This window comes from Pyrgilauda ruficollis, unplaced genomic scaffold (genome assembly GCF_017590135.1).
Source record: "Pyrgilauda ruficollis isolate IOZ18807 unplaced genomic scaffold, ASM1759013v1 scaffold2, whole genome shotgun sequence".
In the NCBI taxonomy this organism is placed as follows: Eukaryota; Metazoa; Chordata; class Aves; order Passeriformes; family Passeridae; genus Pyrgilauda; species Pyrgilauda ruficollis.
In genome coordinates, this window is record NW_024519206.1 from 27667186 (window position 1) to 27688111 (window position 20926).

General features: G+C 41.8%; 1 protein-coding gene across 13 annotated transcripts in view; it reads left to right on the forward strand.

Moving 5' to 3' along the window:
• The first annotated feature begins 5259 nt into the window (after positions 1–5259).
• The window catches only part of CLASP2 (cytoplasmic linker associated protein 2), a 145909-nt gene continuing 130242 nt past the window's right edge, over positions 5260–20926 (forward strand). For all 13 annotated transcript variants that reach the window (XM_041466164.1, XM_041466151.1, XM_041466157.1 and 10 more), the window contains exons 1-2: positions 5260–5463; positions 16894–16972. In XM_041466164.1, coding sequence (XP_041322098.1) covers positions 5269–5463; positions 16894–16972 — 274 coding nt within the window. In that variant the 5' untranslated portion in view covers positions 5260–5268. The remainder of the gene's footprint in view (positions 5464–16893; positions 16973–20926) is intronic.

Here is a 20926-nt window from a genome sequence, read left to right on the forward strand (position 1 = left end):
GCTCTGAGCCTGTTAAGGCTTACTGCTAGCAAAGGAAGGAGGCCAGAGCAGAGCCTGAAGCACGCTACGTGCTTCCTTATCAGCCAAAGGAACAAAGAGCATGGCATCCTCCCTCCCCAGCCTGCTGGTAGAATTCTCGCCTTTTTCAGAGCAGGATAATACGTGCAGGAATTGTGCAGCACACTCTGATGGGCTGGGGGCGTAGAAACAGGTTTGGTGTGCAATTCAGGTTGGAAATGCGCCTCACTGAATTAGTGTCATTTACCTCGGCTCCTGCTGTAATTGCTCTGGTTGCTGGCACATCACATTGAGAGGACTGAAGGAAATTTTGATTCTGCATTCAATTACAGGGCTTAATGGCTCTACAAAATATTATGCATTGTACAAATACACAAGAGTAGTGGATTTATGCTCACATGCTTGCATATCAAAAAGAAGATTGTATTCCAGAGGAAGCAATCTCCTTAACTGAGAATAAGAAGCTTTAAAAGATCTTTGGCTTGAATGAAAATGCCTTCTTTTTGGAGCCCAGTCACATCCCTAGGTATAAAGTCCACTAGGACTTGTTGTGATAAGGCACGAAATGATGACACAGACACTGTTGCTTTCGAGGGGAACAAAAAAGAAGTACTTTTATTTTCTGATTCTAACATTCATAGTTTTCCAAAGGTGACAGTGGATTGGAGGGTGACAGTGCTACCTCTCCAATGCCACTGGACAGACCAAGGGTCCATCAATTCTTTCCACCTCCATGAAAGAATGCAAAACATAGGTTATTTACAGAACTGTGTGTGAGAAAGTTTGTTGAAAGAATGTAAACATCAGAAGGCTTAACAAAGTCTTACAAAATCAGGGCGACAAGGACTCTGTGAGAACATCTACAACGAAACCATGTCCTTTGTCCAAGCTGAGGGACTGCTCTGGATTCAGTGTTGGAGTGCTACTCCTGCCTTGCTAAAAAAGGAAATGAACATCCAGAAGTTCTATTTGCCAAATCCAGAAGCTATTTGTTTGCAGAGGAAAATGTCAACAAACATTTATTGATACCACCAAAAAAAAACCCAAAAAACCCCCAAAAAACACCACCTCAGGAATAAAAAGGCTGCCCATTTTCTGCTGTTACATCAATAACAGTACATCAAAACAGTGTATCTATAATCAATACTGTATAAAGGCACTAGTTATGGCAGGTAGTCACAGGACCACAGGATGAAATACAGTGGTTAAATCCTCTGATTTTACAGCAAGGCAATTATTTTCTGCTGTAGTTTTTAAGAAAACACTTATTATGTGAAATGGGAAAAAAAAAAAAAGAAAGGGCACATAGCCCAGCATGACTTTTTGCCCTTAGCATAGCTTTGCAATGCCGTCTTTGAGTTTACAAAATAGTTTTGATATTTCAAGTACATGTCTTATTATACTTTACCCTTCCCCTCAGTTTCAATGCTAGTCACAGCAACTGGATTACCTAATTGGTGTATTTGCTTTGAATTGAGAGAATTTCAAAAACATAGTGCCACCAGCTTTACCCCTTTGTTTACTTAGGAATTCCTTTCTTCAGAGATTGAGCTTAACTTGGACTCTAATGAAAAGTGAATTTTTTATGACTTGGGGTTTTTTTTCAGATAGTTTGGACAAGAACAGAATTTGTTTACAGTTGTTAATACTCCAAGAGTCCAGTACCGTCTACTTAGTTATTTTCTATTTAGCCAATATTATTAGGTCAACAATAACTTTTAAAACTTTCATAGCAAGATATTTGCTTTTTAAACATACAACACCAATGAATCAGATTCTAGTGCACTGATAAAAAATATTGCAATCCAGTTTTATTTTTCTGAAATTTATATTTTCACTTCCAGAAGCTTCTTGGGTCTCATTTTCCTAGAAAAGCAACCTGTAATTCCATATCTTCATAAATGGCAGTGCACACACAAGACAAGAACTATTCAGCTCCATCAAAAATTCCTTGTTTTTTAATAAGTGCACAGGGAAATCAATTATGGAAACACGATGAGCAGTTCATAATTTTCTTGTAAATTATGATATTAAGCTCAAAGTAAATACAAACATTTCTGTTTTAAAGGCATCTTTATTCTTTTTAACCATCTTCATTATTGTAATGCCTAGGGATTGATGAAGCATGGGATCCTCAATTTGCTGCATCTCACCAAAATCAACAAAACAACAAAAGGCTGCTTGTTGTCTTGCCTTCTTGCCTCCTGCCATGCCTGTGGATGGAGAGATCTCTTGAGATCTTTTTTTTTTTTTTTTTTTTTTTTAAATAGATCAATGAGACAGAAGGAAAGTGGGGAATTCCTGGGAAAGGGATTTGTGAGAAGCAGACAAGTAGGAACACTGTAGCACCAATTTAGTTTGGTTTACACTGCTGTGAAGCAGCAATTTGCAGGTGTGGTTCCTCAGTCTAAATCCAGTAGCCAAATGAAGGGAGTACCTTGCTTTCCTGCAGGCTCACTCTTCCCCAGTGTAAGGACTAACAAGGCAAGCCAGACAGCCAGACTCTGCTGTCTTGAAACTAAGCTGAACTTTCATAACACAAAGGCTGTTTTCCCCATCTATCTTCTAGCTGTCTGCTTCCGCTTTACTTGCTCCAACTCTGGTAACTGCTTAACCCCAGAGTGAGAAAATTTAGGAATCTGAATCAGCAAAAAGCTAGTTATGTGATTTCAAAAAAGGGAGAAAATTAATTAAAATATTACCTTTCTGAACTGTTTAAGTGAAGATAAATAAAAAACAGCTCTAGCGTATGAAAGGAAAGAATTGTATACACAACAGCTGCCTGTATCAGCTGTGGCCTCCAGTTTAGCATGAGGAGAACCCTCCCAATATCAGAGAGGCAGGAGGCCAATGTCACTGTCCATGGCCACTGATGGAGGTTGTTACGCTTCCCATCTTCCAAGTCCCATGCTTCTGCCTGTAGGAGTCGTGAGCCAGCCCAGCTCACTGACACCAGCTCTTGTCATTTAGCCCGTTAAATCAACCCAAGTGGTCAGTGTGTGCAGGGTCTGGCACAGGGGACAAGACAGGGGCCAAGTGGAGCAGCTAGGGGGGAGAAGAGGAAGAATGACCTCCTCTTCTTTCCTTTCCCTGCATGTGAAAGCCATAATTGTGCCTTCAGAGGCCACAGAGGCCAATGCAGAGGGATGAAGAGGACATTTCCTTTCCCACCATCAAGAGGACTTGGACCAGTTTAAACTGGCCTTGAAAAAACACCTAAAATCCCAGCCCCTCACTTAAGGGTCTCTGTTTTAATTCAAGTGGATTCCTGGCAGTCTGCATGTGGGTCAGCCATGCTGGGGCTTTACTTGGGAAATTGCCATCCATGAACAGTTGTTCAGTTCAGCTGCACATCCATGTGCAGTTCTGGGCTTCTCAGCACAAGAAAGGAGCTACTGGAGACAGTCCAGCAAAGGGCTACAAAGATGATTAGGGGTCTGGAGCATCTCTCTTATGAGGAGTGACTGCAGGTGCTGGGCCTGTTTAGTCTAGAGAAGAGAAGACTGAATGAGGATCTCATTAATGCAGATAAATATCTCTAAGGCAGGCGCCAAGAGCAAGGTGCTGGACTCTTTTTGGTGGTGCCCAGCAACAGGAGGAGGAGCAAGGGCCATAAATTAAAACAATGGCCATAAAATAAACACAAGAAGTTTCACTTCAGCATGAGGAAGAACTTCATGTTGAAGGTGGTGGAGCCCTGTACCAGGCTTCCCAGGGAGTTCATGGAGTCTCCCTCTCTGGAAACATTCAAAACCTGTCTAGACGTGTGCCCATGTTATCTCCTTTAGGTGATCCTGCCTTGAAATGGGGTTGGACTAGATGATCTCCACAGGTCCCATTAAACCCTGTGATTCAGTGTAAGTAACGGTAAAGTCCGATGGGTTGTGCTGGATTTATGGAATAGCGCTGAGCACCCAGGCTTACGCAACTCTGAATTTAATAATCCGTGTCTCTCTTGAGCGCTGTCGCATTCTGGATAAGGAACCCGATTTTGCGACAGCAACGCTGCAGAGCCAGCCACACCGGGAGTACTGGGATGGCTCCACGGTGATCTTCCCACCTTACACCTGGGCACTGAGCAAGGCAGGAGGGGTTGCAGGGCATCGCTAGGCAAAGCCGGGACCGCGCTCGGAAGGGGGAGGGAGGAAGGCAGCAGAGCACCCAAGCATCCCAGCACCTTTCACGCCTCTTCCCCTGTTCTTCCAACACTTTCCCTTTCTCCCCAAGAGCGCCGGACCGGCTCCGCGGAGATCAGCGGGGCGAAGGGCGCATGCGCCTCCCACTGCCGCTGGACACGACCCGCAGGGGTCCCGGGGGAGCGCCCGGCGGGAGCGCGCACCGCCCGCCCGTCCGTCTGTCTGTCTGTCTGTCTGTCCGTCCGACGATCCCGCCGCAGCGCGGGGCGGGAGGAGGGCGCGCGCTCTTCCAGGGGAAGCGGGAGCCGCGGCGGAGGCGGGGCCGCGCGGGCCACGCCCGGTGTGTCCGCCTGGCGCCCGTCGGGGCGGCAGCGGCAGGCGCAACTTCCACGGGACGGAGGCGGCGCTGCCGTTGCAGAGCCCGGCGGGAGAAGGCGCGGCGAAGCGTGAGCTGCTCTCTGGGGGACTCTCCCGGCCCGGCCCGGCCCACGGTGGAGGGCAGCAGGCGGCGCTGAGACCCGCCGGGACGAAAGTTTGGGAGCCGCCCCGCGGGCGGGCAGGAGGGGCCGGAGGCCGCGGCGTCTGGAGCATGAGAGGTTCGCCGCCGCCTCGGCGGTGCCTGTGAGAGGCGGCCCGCAGATCTCTCCTCGGGCGGGAGGAGAGAAGGCAGAGCGAGCGGAGGCGGCAGCACCTCGCCGGGGGACCCCCCGAGCCCGCGGCCGGGGTGCCTGAGAGCTCCTCCAGCCGCAGCGCTTGTTCTCGAGCTTTATTTCCCGTTCCCCGGCGGGGGAAGAGGAGGGGCGGCGGCGGCGGGGAGCCCTGTCGCGATCCCTCGGGACGGCGCGGAGACGGCTGGAAAGCCCTGAGCAGGAGTAAGCGGCTCCCACCGAGCCCTGCGCAGCGCCGCGTTCCTTTCCCGCCGGGGGCTTCCCCCTGCGGGGCTGCGAGTGCGCATGGGGGCGGCGGGCACGGAGCCGGGGCGGGGAGCGCCGGGAGCGGCTCCATGAGGACGGCAGGCCTGTCCGCGCCCCCGCCGCCCGCCCTGCCCTGCCCGCGCTTCCGAGCCTGAGGCCCTCGGCTCGCCTACGAAGAAACTTTTCCGCAGCGTCCGAAGATGGAGCCTGCCGGCATGGATTATTTCTGCGAGCAGGTACAGCAGAAGGACGTGGGCCGCAGGATGCAGGTCGGCCAAGAGCTGCTGGAGTACCTGGGCGACCCGGCGAGGTCCCCCGATTTGGAGCAGGACCAGCAGCGCCTTGACAAAGTGATCGACGAATTAACAGCGTGGGTCAACTCCAGTAATTTTAAGGTAAGGCTGCTCGGCGGGGCTCGGAACGGGAAGACCATGATTCATCATGGTAGGGAGGTACGGAGCCCCGGGTTACTTTTTTAATCAGGTAAGAGCAGAAGTTAAACTACATTTGTGCCAGTATTATCCCTTCCCGCACACAGGGGAATTCCGAAATTTTGGAAGGGTGGTTAATGTTTTATTGTTTCTATCCGTCTGTCCTTAAAGAAGCAGTAATAGGGGTTTTGGTTTTGCCTTTGTCGTTGGCTAGGCGGTGTTTTGGTTTGGTTTTGGTGTAGATTTGAGGGTTTTTTCACGGCATAACGTTAAATCCCCTCACCCCTCCCCCCGCAACTATAATACACACTCGGGTTGTGTTTCTTACTCAGAAACAAGATAGCTGATGATTATTTTTCTTATTTTTTTCTCGCTACCACTCCCATTCCATGGTCTCTGTACTTGGGTGTAGTGTTTCAGGGGTTGCCATCGTTTTCTGCAGGCCGTAAAGAGTGCTGCTCCACCGGATTTGTATCACGCTGTGTGTATTTTAGACGATTTAAGGACTAATTGGCTTCTTGGGGGTTCCCACTATAAGTTTGAAGTTGTTTATATCGTCTTTAGGTGACTTTCGCGTACCTGGGAAGTTATACGGTATCCTCACAGCGGCCCGATGATGACTCACGTTTCGCTTTTTCCTGTGTGCGTGTGTCTTTTAGACGGAGCCACGGGAAAAGAGCGATCACTCCCTCACACAGCGTTAACACTTGCGAGTTATTCTGACGTCGGTCAGCCAATAAGGCGATTGACAGCGCAGTTTTAGTGCCAAGGACAATCGTCTTCGCATTGGCGATTTTTTAAAAAATTTATTTATTTTGAATTTTCCCCTCCCCGCGGTGCGTGTGCGCGGCGCGGCCGGGGCAGGCCCGCGCTGCCGCCGCCGGGGGGCGCTGCCGGGCCGCGCTGCGCCGCGGGGCTGCCGGCCGGGCCAGCTCCGCCCTGCGCTGCTAGCGTGATCGGCTCGCACTTTGGACCTTTAAACTCGCTGCAGTGAGCTTGTTCTCGCTTTTTTTTCCTGTTTTCTGAGACACAGGAGGAGGGCGCAGAGTAACCTCGAATGGCAGTATGTTCCTGAAATGGATTTTTTTTCCCCTCCCTCCATTGGCTTTAATCCGCCAGCGTTTGCACGTAGCAGCTTCTGAGTTTGAGGTCTGAAAATAATAAAGGCTTAACTCCATTTGTGCATATGATTTATTTATTTTGGAAGCATGTTTGTCAGTAAAGGTCGGGTTAGCTTGAGGAAGTACCGTGTGCTGAACAAATATAATTTATTTACCTTTAAATTCATCATCTGAGGACAGCTGTTGGTGAAAAAAATAGATTAGTGCAAGATCTAGACAGGTCTTTAAAAATACTCTTTTTCATGAAGAGTGATAGCTACTTACTTAACAGGTTAATGTAAGAGTTTCTTCCTGCACTTGTAAGTTAACAGAATTAGGCATTAAGACTGGAAATTAAATTTTCAAGATGTATTTTTCGTAGTGCAAGACATTTTATTTGCTGTTTTTGTAAGGTGACAGAACTCCTGAGCTGTTTGGACTGTAGGATGAGTGAGAGCTATGTAGTGCTCCGCAAACATCAGTCACAGAAGGGAGATCCCCTAATCCAACCTCCCTGCTAAAGCAGGTTCACTGAGAGCAGGTTGCACAGAATCACAGCCAGGTGTGTTTTGAATGTCTCCAGAGAAGATTCCACAACCTCTCTGGGCAGCTTGTCCTCTGTCACCCTCAAAGTAAAGGAAATTTTTCCCTTGTGTTCAGATGGCACTTTTATGTTTCAGTTTGAGCCTGGTGACCTTATTACATGGCTGGGTACCACTGAAAAGAGTCATGCAGAATGAGAGTATTACAAATTCTAAGAATTTTAAAGACAGCTTGCAAAATCATTGAAGTATTTTTGTTACATCTTCTCTATGTCCACTTACTGGTGGCTCTTTATTGCATTTCAAAGCACGTCACATATGTTAGAGCATGGTGTTAGTCACGGGTTTGATTCCTGTAGGGGCCATCACTTAAGAGCTGGGCTTGATGATTCTTGTGGGTCCCTTCCAGCTTGCAAGATTCTGTGATTATATTAATGGCAACAGCACAAGATCTTGGGTGCTTTGCTCACGATCAGTACCAGTGTTCCTGGCTGTGGTAGTGACGGCCAGTGTGTGCTGCTTCAAAATGAGGATTGATATTCTAGAAAAATGGCGTGTGTTTTGCTTGCATACTTTGTCTCGTGCCAGCATAGATGTTATACATTTAAATGTTGCATCCTATTTTGTTATTACACTCAGGCCCTCAACAATAGAACGTAATGAATGCCACAGACTTATGTGTCTTCTCAAAAAAAAAACTAGTGATTTTTGATTGCTGTATTATTTAACACATTGTTGGTCACCCTTTGCTGAGAAATGGATACATAGAGCACTTAACAATTCTGCTTATCATCTTTCTTTTGTATCTTGCTAAAGGTCTTGCAGGTCTCCAGAGTCCTAAAGTAATGAATCCTTCCCAGTTGACATGACTGGTGATATCACAAGCAGTGATAATGGCTGGTGACTCAGAACTGCTGAGCTAGATGAATTAGAGATACAAGTGGGGGATGCTGAAGGAAGTTTTGATGGAGAGCATTATTTCTGCTCATGGTGATGGGTGTGGATAATAAGGGGATAACTAATGTGGCTTGCCCTGAATGTGCCATATTTTTTACTCCCACTGAAAGCTCAGTTCTTGTATGCAGTGCACTCTGCTGACTATACTGAAAGAGGAGATGCATGATCTGAGCTCTGGTTTCAACTCTTAAGCTGTGCCTTTGAAGAGAAAACTTTCTATGATATGCCACCCTGGAAAGTTTTTGGCTCATGTAACCAGAAGGGAAAGACTCTGGAGGAGTAATAGGAGTGTTGGCTTGACAGGCTTGATAATGGGAAAAAGAGAATAAGCATTCAGTAGACAAGCTGGACTCAATGATCTTCCTAAGTGATTCTATAATTCTAAATGTGGGGTAGTTATCAGCAAGGGTGAATGAACTCATCCCCAAAAGATTTTGGCCATATAAAACAGACAGTGCTTTTGCTGTTCTGAAGTTTGCAACTCTTTATAGTTATTTAATAAACAACCTGGCAATTCCAAACTGAGAGAGCAGATAGGAAAATTTCTGAGTTCATTTAGCTCATTGAAGTGGAAAACACAATTACTAGCTTGAGTTACTGGTAAAACAAAAAGGTGGGATTAAGAATGTGTTGACTCATCTGCAGGTGGTTCAGAGTTGTAGTGAAAATTGGTTGCAGAACATAGGGAATGACCTAGAGAGAGATGAGTCAATGTTGAATTATGAGGACTTCAGTTACAATGTCTATGCAGTGATGAACTGGCTTACAAAGCCTCCTAAAAGCTTTGCAATGTCAGGGAGTACACAGAAGACGTGCATAATTAAAACTTTTATTTTGTATCTCACTAGAATGAAAAAATTCCTCACTGAACTGAAAATTGGTTACTTGGTGATCTGGTTTATTTTGTACTGGTTGGGTCTAATCTCTCTCCTTCTACAATGTAGAGATTTGGGGTTTTGAGTGTACGTCAGTCCCTATCCCCCCTCCCTCAACTGTTTTCCCAAGGCTGTGAGGAATAAGAGCAGGTAAGTTGAATGCAAAGTATTAAGAGGAGTGATAGAATTATTCTGCTGGTATATGGTCTCAAACTGAAATATTTAGCAATCTCAGGAAATGGGAACAGTGCTACTGTTTGTATTTGGACTCTCAGGCGAACTTCAAGCAGTAAATGAATTACCCATTCTGAGGGTGTACTACTGATAGGTATTTGCTGGTGTTACTGGGTTAGCCTGGATTTTCATCAATGTATACATGAGTTTTCTTTAACACCTCTGTTAGGTCTCTCTCATGCTCAGTAGTCACTTGAAATAATTACAAGATTATCTAACTGTGCAGTCTGGTGACTCAAACTGTTCTGTGTCTGACTCAAGTAATCTGGAAATCTGCTTTGAACTCCTGCTGAAGAGATGTGGGATGGGGAAATACTGCTTTTAATATAGAGCTTTGCAAATCTCCTCTTGGCTGTTAGCATGTTGTGGAGTCTTCTAAGAGCACGAAAATTGAACAATTACCCTCATTGAAATTATTTTTTGAGCAATAAAGCTGCTTTTTGATTCTTTAAACAAATCACACCTGATGGGAACTAACAAAAAACTATGGCTAAAATGGTGGTAGTTTCTCGAGGTAATTGTATGTGAGAAGAGTAATCAGGAATGTTGGTGATTGCAAGTCACTTTTGGATTTCTTACCTTTGTGGTCAATGTCTTAGCTTGTTTTATTCCTCAGCTGGAGTAGAAAATTAATTAATAATCACTAGTTTTATGCCAGAGCAACAGATTGTTTGCCATGGGAAGAAGAAAATCTGATTTCACTCTTATCTCTTTCTGATAGTGTGGATGAACTGTTTCTTTTAGGCAAATCCTTGGAATTATCTCTTATTCTGTGTATCTTGAAGAGTGAGATTTTTCTGAGGTTTGTCTCAATGCCAAATACCAAAAGATATTAAAATACCAGTAATGTTGGTGTTGCATTTTTGAATTTCCTTGGCTTGGCAAGTATTAATTTTGGTTTGTCTTTAGTTTGACACAAGGCCAGCAGGAGGAGCTTTCAATTTCCAGAAGGGAAGAGAAGATTTGAACTGTAATTTTGCAGATAGGTAAAGACAAGTGGTTAGGATGCTTGTCTGAAGTACTTTCAAAGAGATGGCTGCAGTTAAAACTTGGTTGACTGCACCTCTGTGTGTGAGGTGGAACCTATGATTTAAAATTACCTGAATAAAACGGAGATACTGAGTTCTGAAAAAGTAGAGTTCAGAGATAAAACATGTGGCGTTGCACATTTAATTGAAAATAACCGAATGCACAAATGCAGGATGTGGGGTGTGTATGTAGCAGAGCTTAGGAAGAAAATGTGTGGGGTGTTTTGGATCTGAAGTTGAACACAAGCCAACATATGCTACACAAAAGGCAAATGCCATAGTGAGTTGTAGGACTGTAAGATTCAGGACAGAGAAATGGAATAAAAGAGGACCCTGCTAAACCTTTATTTTCAGTTACAGTGCTGATTCCTGTATTTCCTTAGTCTTTGTTAGCATATGTTGGTAATTTAAATGTCTGTTGAAGAAGAAATATTTGACTTTGAACTCTTTGCTGAATTTCATTCTTTTTTTCTTTAAATTTTGTTTGATCTTGGCTGTGTGGGAGCTACTTTCTTTTTTCTGTGTAATGAGAATGTGGTTTGACCTGTCCATGTGTGAATCCAATTTTAGTTTTCAAACTCAATTATTTGGTTCCTTCTTGAGTAATAATTACTATTTTTTTAATGTAATATTTATGTTCTCTTCATGATACATTAAGTGTGATGGAATATTAGCCAAATAGTCAAGCAGATCTCCTGAAGACAAGGGACAAGAAGTTTTAATTATTTTAATTAAAATGAATTTTGTCTGGTCTTCAGTTGGGAATGGGGAATATATAGTCTCAAAGTCTCAGGCATCTCCTCCAGAGGTGGAATTGACAGTTCTCAGTTGTTTTGCAGCTTCAGTTTGTGTTATCCAGCCGAACTGAACTCACTGTTGAAACAGCAGCTCTGCTGCTCATGTGGTCAGGTGTTCTGTTCTCACTGTTGTTCCTGAGGCAATTAACGTTTTATCAGTGTTCAATTCATTCTCCAGTGTTTCAGCAAGCTGATTTGACTCATGTTACGGGTGATTTCAGTGCACCAGGTCAAACAGGTCTGCAGGTCAAGAGGGATAACAGGACCGTCACTTTTAGCCTGCGGTTTGATTGATTTGGGTGTGGGTAGAAAGCCTTTCCAAGCCCTATGCAGTGTGTAAGAGGAGAGGTGCATCCTTCAGAGCAGAGCTGGCAGCAGTCAGTGCGTGTGAGCCGAGCAATTTTAGCAGCACTGCTGATTCAAGCAGTTTCTGTCGCTGGCTGAGGAGTGGTGCTGGTGCGTCATGCCTGCATTGCTCTGATGGGAGTGCTTGTGAGGCTGCCCAGCTAGCAGGCTCAGGGAGGAGACACAGCTCAGAAGATGCCTTCTCTTGTTCATTTGTTGGGCTGGTTCCCTAAAGTGGGCTGCATGAATGCTTCTCTTCCCACAACAGAAGAGCTGGTGCAGAGGTGGGAGTAAGTAGCGTAGAATGGGGGTCACTGTATGTTTGATACAATTTAAATGAGAGGAAATGAGAAAGGAAATAAGAGACCTTGGGCACAAAAAGAATTAAATTACTTTGAAAGAACTGAGTCCTAAAATAAAGTGTTTCTTTGTTTTGCACCATCAATGTGCTTAGAAAGGCTTTTGACTGCAATTTTTTTCTTTGGAGAAAAAAAGTTAATGTTTGTTAATTAATTTTTTATTCAAAAGAGAAATACCATACATCTCATTGTCTTCCCACTGAACCTTGCTTTTAAAGAGGCTCTGTTTGAAATTTTTTCCAGTGCAGCACATAAAGTTTTAGCCAGACAATCTCAAAAAAAAAAAAGTCAAGTGTTGCTGCATCATATGCTTTTGGGTTTTGCACACAGTCCTTGAAACAATATTTATGAAAAATTTCTTACAGTAGATAAGGGAAAAATGTTTAATGCACATGTGAAGTAAACTGGAGATGCTCCTGTAATGGATCAAGCTGGAGGCAGTACACAAATTTTAGAATACTGTATTGTCCACATAATACAGAAGAGTTTGGAGATTACACTTGCAGTCTGAATTCAGTTTGAAGATGATGAGAAATTTTGAAATAACAGAAGGTTGTAAACATTTTTTTTTTTCCAGTGATCATTTTGAGTGTTACACAAATGTGTTCTTCAGAATTGGCTAAATGTTTCTTAATTAATGTGGGCAGACAAGATAGGAAGCTAAAGTTCCCAGCTTGGGGAAACGGAATTAAGGCATATTTCCTTTTTTTTTAATAACCTCTAAAATTTTTACGAGAACATTTCTCTTGCTTGTTCTGGCTGCAGTGCAGGAGAGGTCAACATAACAGGGACATCACAGAATTGTGCCTGTTGGGAGGTCCCCTGAAGAAACGAAGCCTTTCAGTGCAGAAATACCCGTGTCACTCTCTAGATAAATACGGGTGATTCATTCAGCAATCCTCTGGTAGTGTAGTTGCTTGTACTGCGTCACTGAAAGGTTCTGTGGTTGGCCATCACAGGAGATTTGTGAAGGGAAGGTTATCAGAAGTTTGATAGTCTGTACCACTTACAGTAGCAAAGATGGGATACGTAGGAGAATCTTACCTTGTAGTCTGAAGTATAGTTGCAAAACATAATTTTGAAGGCAGTAGCCTTGTGTTTTTAGGTAGAAGGGGCTCTGCATTTGCTAATGAACTTGGACTCCAAATGTTGAGCTTGAAGACTTTGTAAGATACCAGCAACTCTGCTCTCTTCTTGCATTATGATGTGGTATGTGTTTAAAAAAATCATACAGTTGGAATTGGAAGTGTGTCATTAGTGCTCTTGAAGGTGAAAGAAGCAAGAGAATGGAAATAATGCTTTCTTGTCAGCTAAAATATCTACAGTATAGATGATGTGTGTGCAGCTGGGACTGCAGTTTTGGCTTCTGTCAGCAGAGGCAGCTGTCCAGCTGCTGCTGAGTGGCAGGGAGAATGGAGTCTGAAGATGTCATGGCTGGGGCTGAAGAACCACACAGGTTGAAGAAATGACCGAGAAAAATAGAAGTGTCCTTTTGCTCATGACGCCAAGGACATGCTTAAGTATCTGCAAGCTTTTGAGTTAAGAGAGGGAATGGAGGATGGGTAGATCTCTGCAGAATGGGGAAAGTGGATAGAATTGGAGTGGGAAACAGTAAAGAGAGCAAGAAGTATGGAATTGGGGAGCAGAAGTGTGTCCTGAAAGATGGGTGGAGAGAACTAAGAATATGAGACTTGAACAAGTGAAGTACAAGATACTGCACAAACATAAATATTTTTGTTTCATTTTGAGCTGCTTGCGAGGTTCTTGAGATTACGATAATTAAGAAAGTGAACCTTGTGTCTTGGCTGACAATACTTTAAAAAAAACATCCCATGAAGTTTTTGCATACGTCTTGTTCCAGCAGTGCAGCGCTGGAACAATGCTTGCTCTTGCAGGGCGTAGTTGTTTGGCATGCTATGTCCTGTTTGTCAGAAATTGTTAGTGATACCACAGCTGTCCCCATGGTGACAGGAAGTCCAATGCCTTAACTTCATTCTTTGGAATTCCAGATAGGGACCTCCATAATTCCCCCATTAGATTCTCATGACTAGTTCACAGATCCCCTTCTACAGAATCTATATTTCCATGTACAGTTCAGAGATCCTGTGACTAAATCCAAGAACATTTGTATTAAGGTCATTCAGCAAGTTACACAAGTAGAGATGTTTTCCTGGTAGTGTTCTGCCCCTAGCTGTCCCCCACAGGGATGGGAAATTACAGAATCATAATGAAAATAACAGTAAGCATGCATGGTTATCCAGGTATGGTTTGAAGAACAGTATTTCTTTTTCTAGGAGAAAACTTAGGTGCCACAGTTGTCCACCGAAAGGCAGCGGGAGTGCTGAAAAGTGTGTGCAGAAGGAGAGCTGGAAAAGGAACAAGATTGCAGAGCAAGAATAGGCTCAATTACTAATCACTTGTTCTATTCATAATCGTTTTTTGGTTGGAACATCTTGATTTCACTAAAGAGTCTGGTCTTTTTTTATCCAGAACAGATAAAATATTTCTCAGTTGGTTTGGCAACTTTGTTGTGATCTGAGAAGTCAAGGATGGTCTTAATATTGGCTTGTTAAAGAATAGCAAATAACCAACTCCATTTCAAATGAGCCTAAATTTCTTTTTCCCTATGAACTTTAAAAGCTGTTTAAATCCTTCAAACAATGGTGAGCTGATGAATCAGTCTCAACATACAAAGGCTCTTTCTAGACAGCAAGCAAAAGGCTTAATGAATGCAGAGTAAGAAACAAATCCATTGATTTTAATCCCAGAAGGCATTCATCCTTCATTGGAGCTGTTGGGGAAAGAGCTGTGATGCTGGTGAAAGGTTTTTCTGTTGATAGTGGAGAGCCTGTGTTGGTAAATGGTCCCACACAGTGCCTCAGAACTTGGAACCTCTTTGCTGCAGGTCTTCTGCAGAACCTCGAAGTTCTGCCTCAATTTTTTTTTTTTTTTTTTTTTTTGGAATGATGTTTGAGCATTGTGTATCAGAACAGAGAAATATTAAAACTGATTTACAAAACCAGCAGGTGGTAATTCACTTGCTATCCTCTGTAGTTGTGTGGTTCAGCTGACTTGTTTTGTGATGTGGAATGGTGGAATGAAAGCACATTTTGTAGCTAGAGCAGTTTTCCAGTACTACAGCTTGTGGCCACGCTAATATTTTAACTCTTCAGTTATTGTGACTTTTCATACCTGTTACCTTTTCAAAGTTGCAGACCACAGAATACTTTGCATGAGGTAAAGCTCGTGCATGTGTGCTTTGTTCTAAGTTTGAGTGACTGTTCTTTATGAGGATGGAAGTCTTTGAGACAGATTTTGCCGAGATAATCAAATGTGTGGAGAAGAGAGAGACTTTTAAAAACGTGTCTTTACAGATGAAAAGGCTCCTGTTTGTGCAAAACACTTGAATGGAAAGGTACCTTAAAATTGTTAGTGCAAGTCTCAGGTGGGTTTGTAGTCAGGAAACAGAAGCATAGGAAAACTGTGGCTCCAGAAGGAATTTATTTATTTCTTTCAGGCACTGGTTTTTAGACAGAGCTTTTGACTATGGTTTCATATTGCTTGATAAGATGGAAGATAACATTAAAGGAAAAACCTTGTGGAAAGCATTGACATTACTGCAAAAGCTAATTTATATACATTTTTTTTGTCTAAGAAAGTTACTAGCTTACTTACTTCCATTTCCCTAATCTGTAGATAGTTACTTGTTGGCAATATTTTAATTTAAGCTGGTGATGCCATGCTATCCTGTGTTTTAGTATGTTATAGAATTGTGTCCAGGTAAGTTGTACTAACTGCAAACTAAGTTTTATATCTTCTTTTTAAAAGAAGATCTGTTGTGCTAATACTGAATTTATTAAAACCAGCTTCATTGTGGGGCTGCTTCTAATCCTAGGGTTTTTGAGGACCTTATTTTTCTAGTTTCCTATGGAAACAAGGCTCATATGGTGCTGTGTGCGTGGGCCATGTATATCACATGCATATCCAGTCTTCTGGCCTTCTGCCTAGTGTGGACAATTGTGACAGATAGAGATCTTAAGGAAATGGAGGGGTCCAAAAAATACAGATCCAAATGTTACGAAAATAAACAGCTAATAAAGGAGAGGAATTCTAGTCATGAGTTCATGGGGAAAAATGTGCAGTGCATCTCTTAGTAGAAAATAAAGAGGAGGAAAAGCTGTAAAGAACACCCAGGCTTGAGGAGGTTGTTCCTTTGACAAATGATTGTTCCATTTGCACCTTCATGGGCAGCAGCAAATTGAGGTAACTACAAGTTGTGAAAATGCAGGTTCTGGTGTTCCTTATGAGCTATTGTAGGAAATAGAGAAGGAAGTCTTGAAACAATATGCAGGATAGTAAACAGCAAAAGAAGTGTCCTGACTTATTAAAGTAATTTTGTCAAATTGATAATTTCTGTTTGTGTTTTTGTTTCTGTGTTAGTGGATAGTGTTGTCTCATCTGGTTTCTGTTCGTGAATGGGAAATTCCTCAAAACTCCAGTAGTATTTTGCATTTCCTTTTTTTTTTTTCTATTTTGGTTTAGTTTTTGTTTGGGGTTTTTTTTCATTGTTGTGGGTTGAGTTGGTTTCTGTTTTGGTTTAGTTTTTCTAGTTGTGTGTTTTTGGTTTGAGGGGGTTCTTTATTATATTTTTTAATGAGCAAATGAAAAATTAAGCTTTCCTAGTTTAACAAGTAGGTGGAAAAATGGTCTAGTCTGGACCACTGGGGAAAGCAGAATTAGCTTCTCAATTATTTTCTTTAGGGAGTTTGGAAAATGATGTAATGATGTCAGTGGATGAGCTAAGTGGCCAGAAGTAAGCTCTTAACATCTGGGAAACCTTTAAACTATGTCTTTGTTTGGGTTTTGTAGTTGAAAATAGGAAAACACTGGATTTCTAATATTTATTTTCTTCTGTTTTAAGACAAGAATTAAAAAATCTGAATTGCTCTGGTATATGTAAATAAACTTGATCCATTTCAAAGATAGTCTGATAACTTTGTCTTGATAGGAACTTCGAAGAAATTATTAGCTCTTCAACTGAAACTTTGAGATAGCTTTTCAGCATACTTGCATTTCTGTGTTTAAGTTTTTTGCAATATATTCTAAAAAAATCCTCACTGATCTGGTTTATAATATCTAATGCTTTTGTTTCAACAGGTAGCACTACTGGGATTAGATGTTTTAGGTGCCTTTGTTGACAGACTATCAGGACGCTTTAAACCGTATATAGGAACTGGTAAGTGAAATACAACTTTTTTTCCTAAGACCAAGCAGTAAAAGACACTTCCCCCCCCTCTCTTAGCAGCTGAAGTGGAACATGTTGAAAACTTCTTGAGCTAATTATAATGTACTGGCAGGCATTTTACTGTTGTTGGAATTGAGATAATTGTATAGTAGCATGTCAGTATTCATTTGTCACTGATTTCTTAGGTGGTGGTTGGGATTTTTTTAAAGGTTCCAGGAGCGCCTTTCCAGTAATTAGTTCCATGCTATGTAGTTGCTTACCACTCCCTGGGACAGTCCTCTAAAATTTGCAGTGAAACACAAGCATTATCTTTAACTTGTGTTAAAGATGGAAGGTTTTATTTGCAGATCACTTTAATCAGAGCTTTATGTCTGCTGAAGCCTGTAGTCTCAGAGGATGATGTGGTCCACCTCCTGTTAGATAACTTGTCTGTAGCTTTTAGCAGTCTAAAGTTTTTATGGGATAAAAAAAAAGTACTGACTCTTATTCCTGCGTGAAATGTTTACTCAAATGAATTTCAAATTAATGGATCTACATGTGCTGCAGTATGAGACCTTTTTTCTGGGAGGTACAAGCAAACTACAATAATCAACTCATTTTGCTGATGGCCTTGAAAAGAGATGGTGATACTAGGACATTAACATTGGTTTTATAGCACTGGCTGTTTTTGACAGAAGTTTCTAGTGGATGTCCTTTTTCAAAATTTGAGTAAGTTACATCATTTTCCCTGATCCCCAGCTATCTCAAATTGTCTTCAAAATTTTAAGCTTCCTCTTCTTTGCATGTCTAGTTTTGTAATTAAGAGCTTTGAAATAAAATTTCAAAGTTCAGGAATACAAAGTATAATTTATGACAAGCTGCTAACTAAATTAATTGAAAGTGTATTTCAGTATTCTGTGGAGCTACTGCAGTAGAGTGCTACAGCATTTAAATCTGTTGCAGAGAGCTTTTCTTTGGCTGGTTAATTTTGTATTGGAGCAGTGTAAGGGAACTGGAGGCGTATTGTGCTATGCACAGTATTGATTTTTGAATAGTCTCCATTTGTAGCTACAAACACTGTTTTGCTCCAGAGTTTGGCTAAGTTTTGATTTTTATTTTAAGACTCTCTAAAACCTAAAATTACAGTAACATTATTAAAGGAGGGTTGGGAAGCTTATTCGGTTTCTCTCTGTTGTTTTAAGTATGAACTATGTGCGAATAGTTTGAAAATCCTCTTGTTGGTTTGGGCTTTTCTTGTCACAGTAGTTGAGTGAGACCATGTGCAAATTGAACATTTAAATTTCACTAGTATTTATATTAAAAAACAGAAGAGAGAGAGTACTGGCACTGGGTGACCGTTGAACACACATAACATCTGAAGCTATGTATTCTCAAAGTATTTTTCCGTTAAGCTAAGTAGTAGTGCTTTCAGCTGAAACTGATCCTCAGAGCATCTCCAGAACGAAGACCTCTAGAATATGCAAGTTATTGTTGTTGATGATCAACTTCTGTGTAAACAAACCTAACAGTCGCTGAAATCTTAGTGAAGGCAGAAAACAGTATTTTAGGTGACTTTTAAAAAGAGTGATATGAATTCTCCTCAGGTGGTAGCTCTCTCTCCAAGTTTCATAACAAGATCAGAGTATTCAGTTTTTGTCAGTGAAGCAGTAATATAAAAACATTATTATTAACATTAAGTGTCTGGGGTTTGTGTAGTCCAGGGCTTATGAGAATAATTAAAAGCACATTTGTGAACCAGAGAACTGCTTCCTTCAAGAAAATTTCAAGAACCAGGAGTTTCCTAAATCATGTTCTGTTGACTCTGCAGATTTGTCTTCTAATGTAATCTGACTCCAGTAAGTCAGACCAAAGACTTGTATTTGACAGTGATTTGTTTGCAGATGCCTGAGAAGAAAGTAAGAGACACAGGCAGTGATAACTCCTTCATCAACAGGAGTTGTCAGCAGTCTTACAGGTTAGGGCCAGCTGAGGCACATGGTATCTTCAGTGTCTGCCCTGTCACTGTGTTTTCCTACAGCTTTATCTGTTTCGTTTCTGACCCACGTAGATCTTTGGCTTTTGCAGAGTTCTGTAGAACTACTTAAGTATGCAAAACTTGTTTGGACTGATTGCCTGAAAAACTTAGTGCTTGCTAGATCTTGTGTTAGAGAGGTGAGCCAACATTTCTTACCTTCCTGACTGCCAGTTTCTATTTATGGATCTCTTCCATGCCTGTCCTCTACTATCCCTTCCTCTGCCCCAGCTCAGAGACACAGAGGAGCTGTTTCTTGTATACAACTGTTTGCCCTTTCAGTTCCTTTCTCTTGTGGTGCATTTGAGTTGAGGAAGCCATATCTGTCACACCATACCAGAGAGGCGGCATATATTCACAGTGCCGTAATTGTATTTGTTTTCATTTGTCGTCTATTACTTTTGCAATTATTGGTTATAGATTCCTTGGTTGCATAGCTGCTTCCTGAAAATTGACCTAATACATGCATGAGACTGTCTACTACAGCAGCCTGTTTCCTGTGCAGTGGTGGTGGATTCGGGGCCCACTCTCCAGGGCAGTGTCTTTGCTCCATGCCTTTATCCTTAGGGCAAGACCCCTTCTTGAGAGCTGTGTGAAAGTCCAAATGCACTCTGTTAGCTGAGTTACCTTCTGCAGAGGTGTTTGCAGAGAGCTCTTACAGCCTTGTGAGGTACCACTTCATTTTTTTATTTGACTTTTTATTTTTATTCCCAGATTGCTTCTCCAGCCTGTAGCACTACATTGGGTGGCTGTGACCCAGATAGGGCACCCAGTATTTGGCCTCCTTGTTGAACCTCATACAATCCATATCCATATATGGATCCATATATCCATACAATCTATATCCATAGTTATGCATTCGACAAGAAGCAAGTATTCTATCAGACTGCCATTTTAGTTTTGTTTATTTGTTTGTTTGTTTGTTTTTGTTTGTTTTGTTTTTGGTTTTTTTTCTTTTTTTTTTAGCTTGGTTATGTCCAGTTAAGTGATTCTTTGATCTGAATATTGTTAATGAGATATATAATCGTGTACTGCAGATGTGCAGTGGTTTAGGTGATATAAGGAGAAAACAAAAATCATGGAATCAAGATTGAAGATGCTGGGAAATTTGTAAGCAAAGTAGTTCAGCTAAGTAACAAGTTCTTCGGGCCCCACAGACCATCTTAGTAGTAATTTATATGGTAGGCTTTTACTTTCTCTATTTTGGTCAAATAAATGCAAGTATATTATCTTTTGACAGCAAACATAACAGAATTTTTGCAGGGAATTCAATTATTACTTTGGAATATTCAATCTATAGTTAACTTCTCATTTATTGCAGTAAGCTGTTGTAGGTAGGTGCATTCTCAAAAAAAAGAATAGGAATTGCACCATGACTATATCAAAGGAGGATAGATGTAAAATACCTACCTGCTTTGTTCTCTGCCTTTTTTTAAGTACAATGCATCCTTTTTTTTTTTTTTTTTGTGAAGTTTCATTTTTATAGCTGTTTTCACTTACAACATACCTGCAACCTTAAATGTATTTTTCTTTTAATAAATAGTGTTACATTTTGGTGACCCTGAGATGTTTTTATACTTGATTCAGATCTCAGTAAATGATGGAAGTATAATAATATATTATCTAACTGCAATATGAGAAAACACATTCCACCTTTTACACCCCATGCCAATTTAATTTCCTGTTCTGTTTTGATGGGGGTGGAGGATTTCCTTAAGTGCAGAGGACAGCTAATGTCACTGAATATTCACTCTCTTAAACATTAGTCTTCTGCTATGAAGTGAAAAACATCAATGCTTTACTATTACTTCATTCTTTGTAACCTACATATATGCTGTAAATTACATTTGGGCAAAATCAATACCACAGAGGTAGGGCAGATACCTTCCAGTATTTCAAAGAGCATGTTAGTGATCTTTGTATTGAAGTATAAT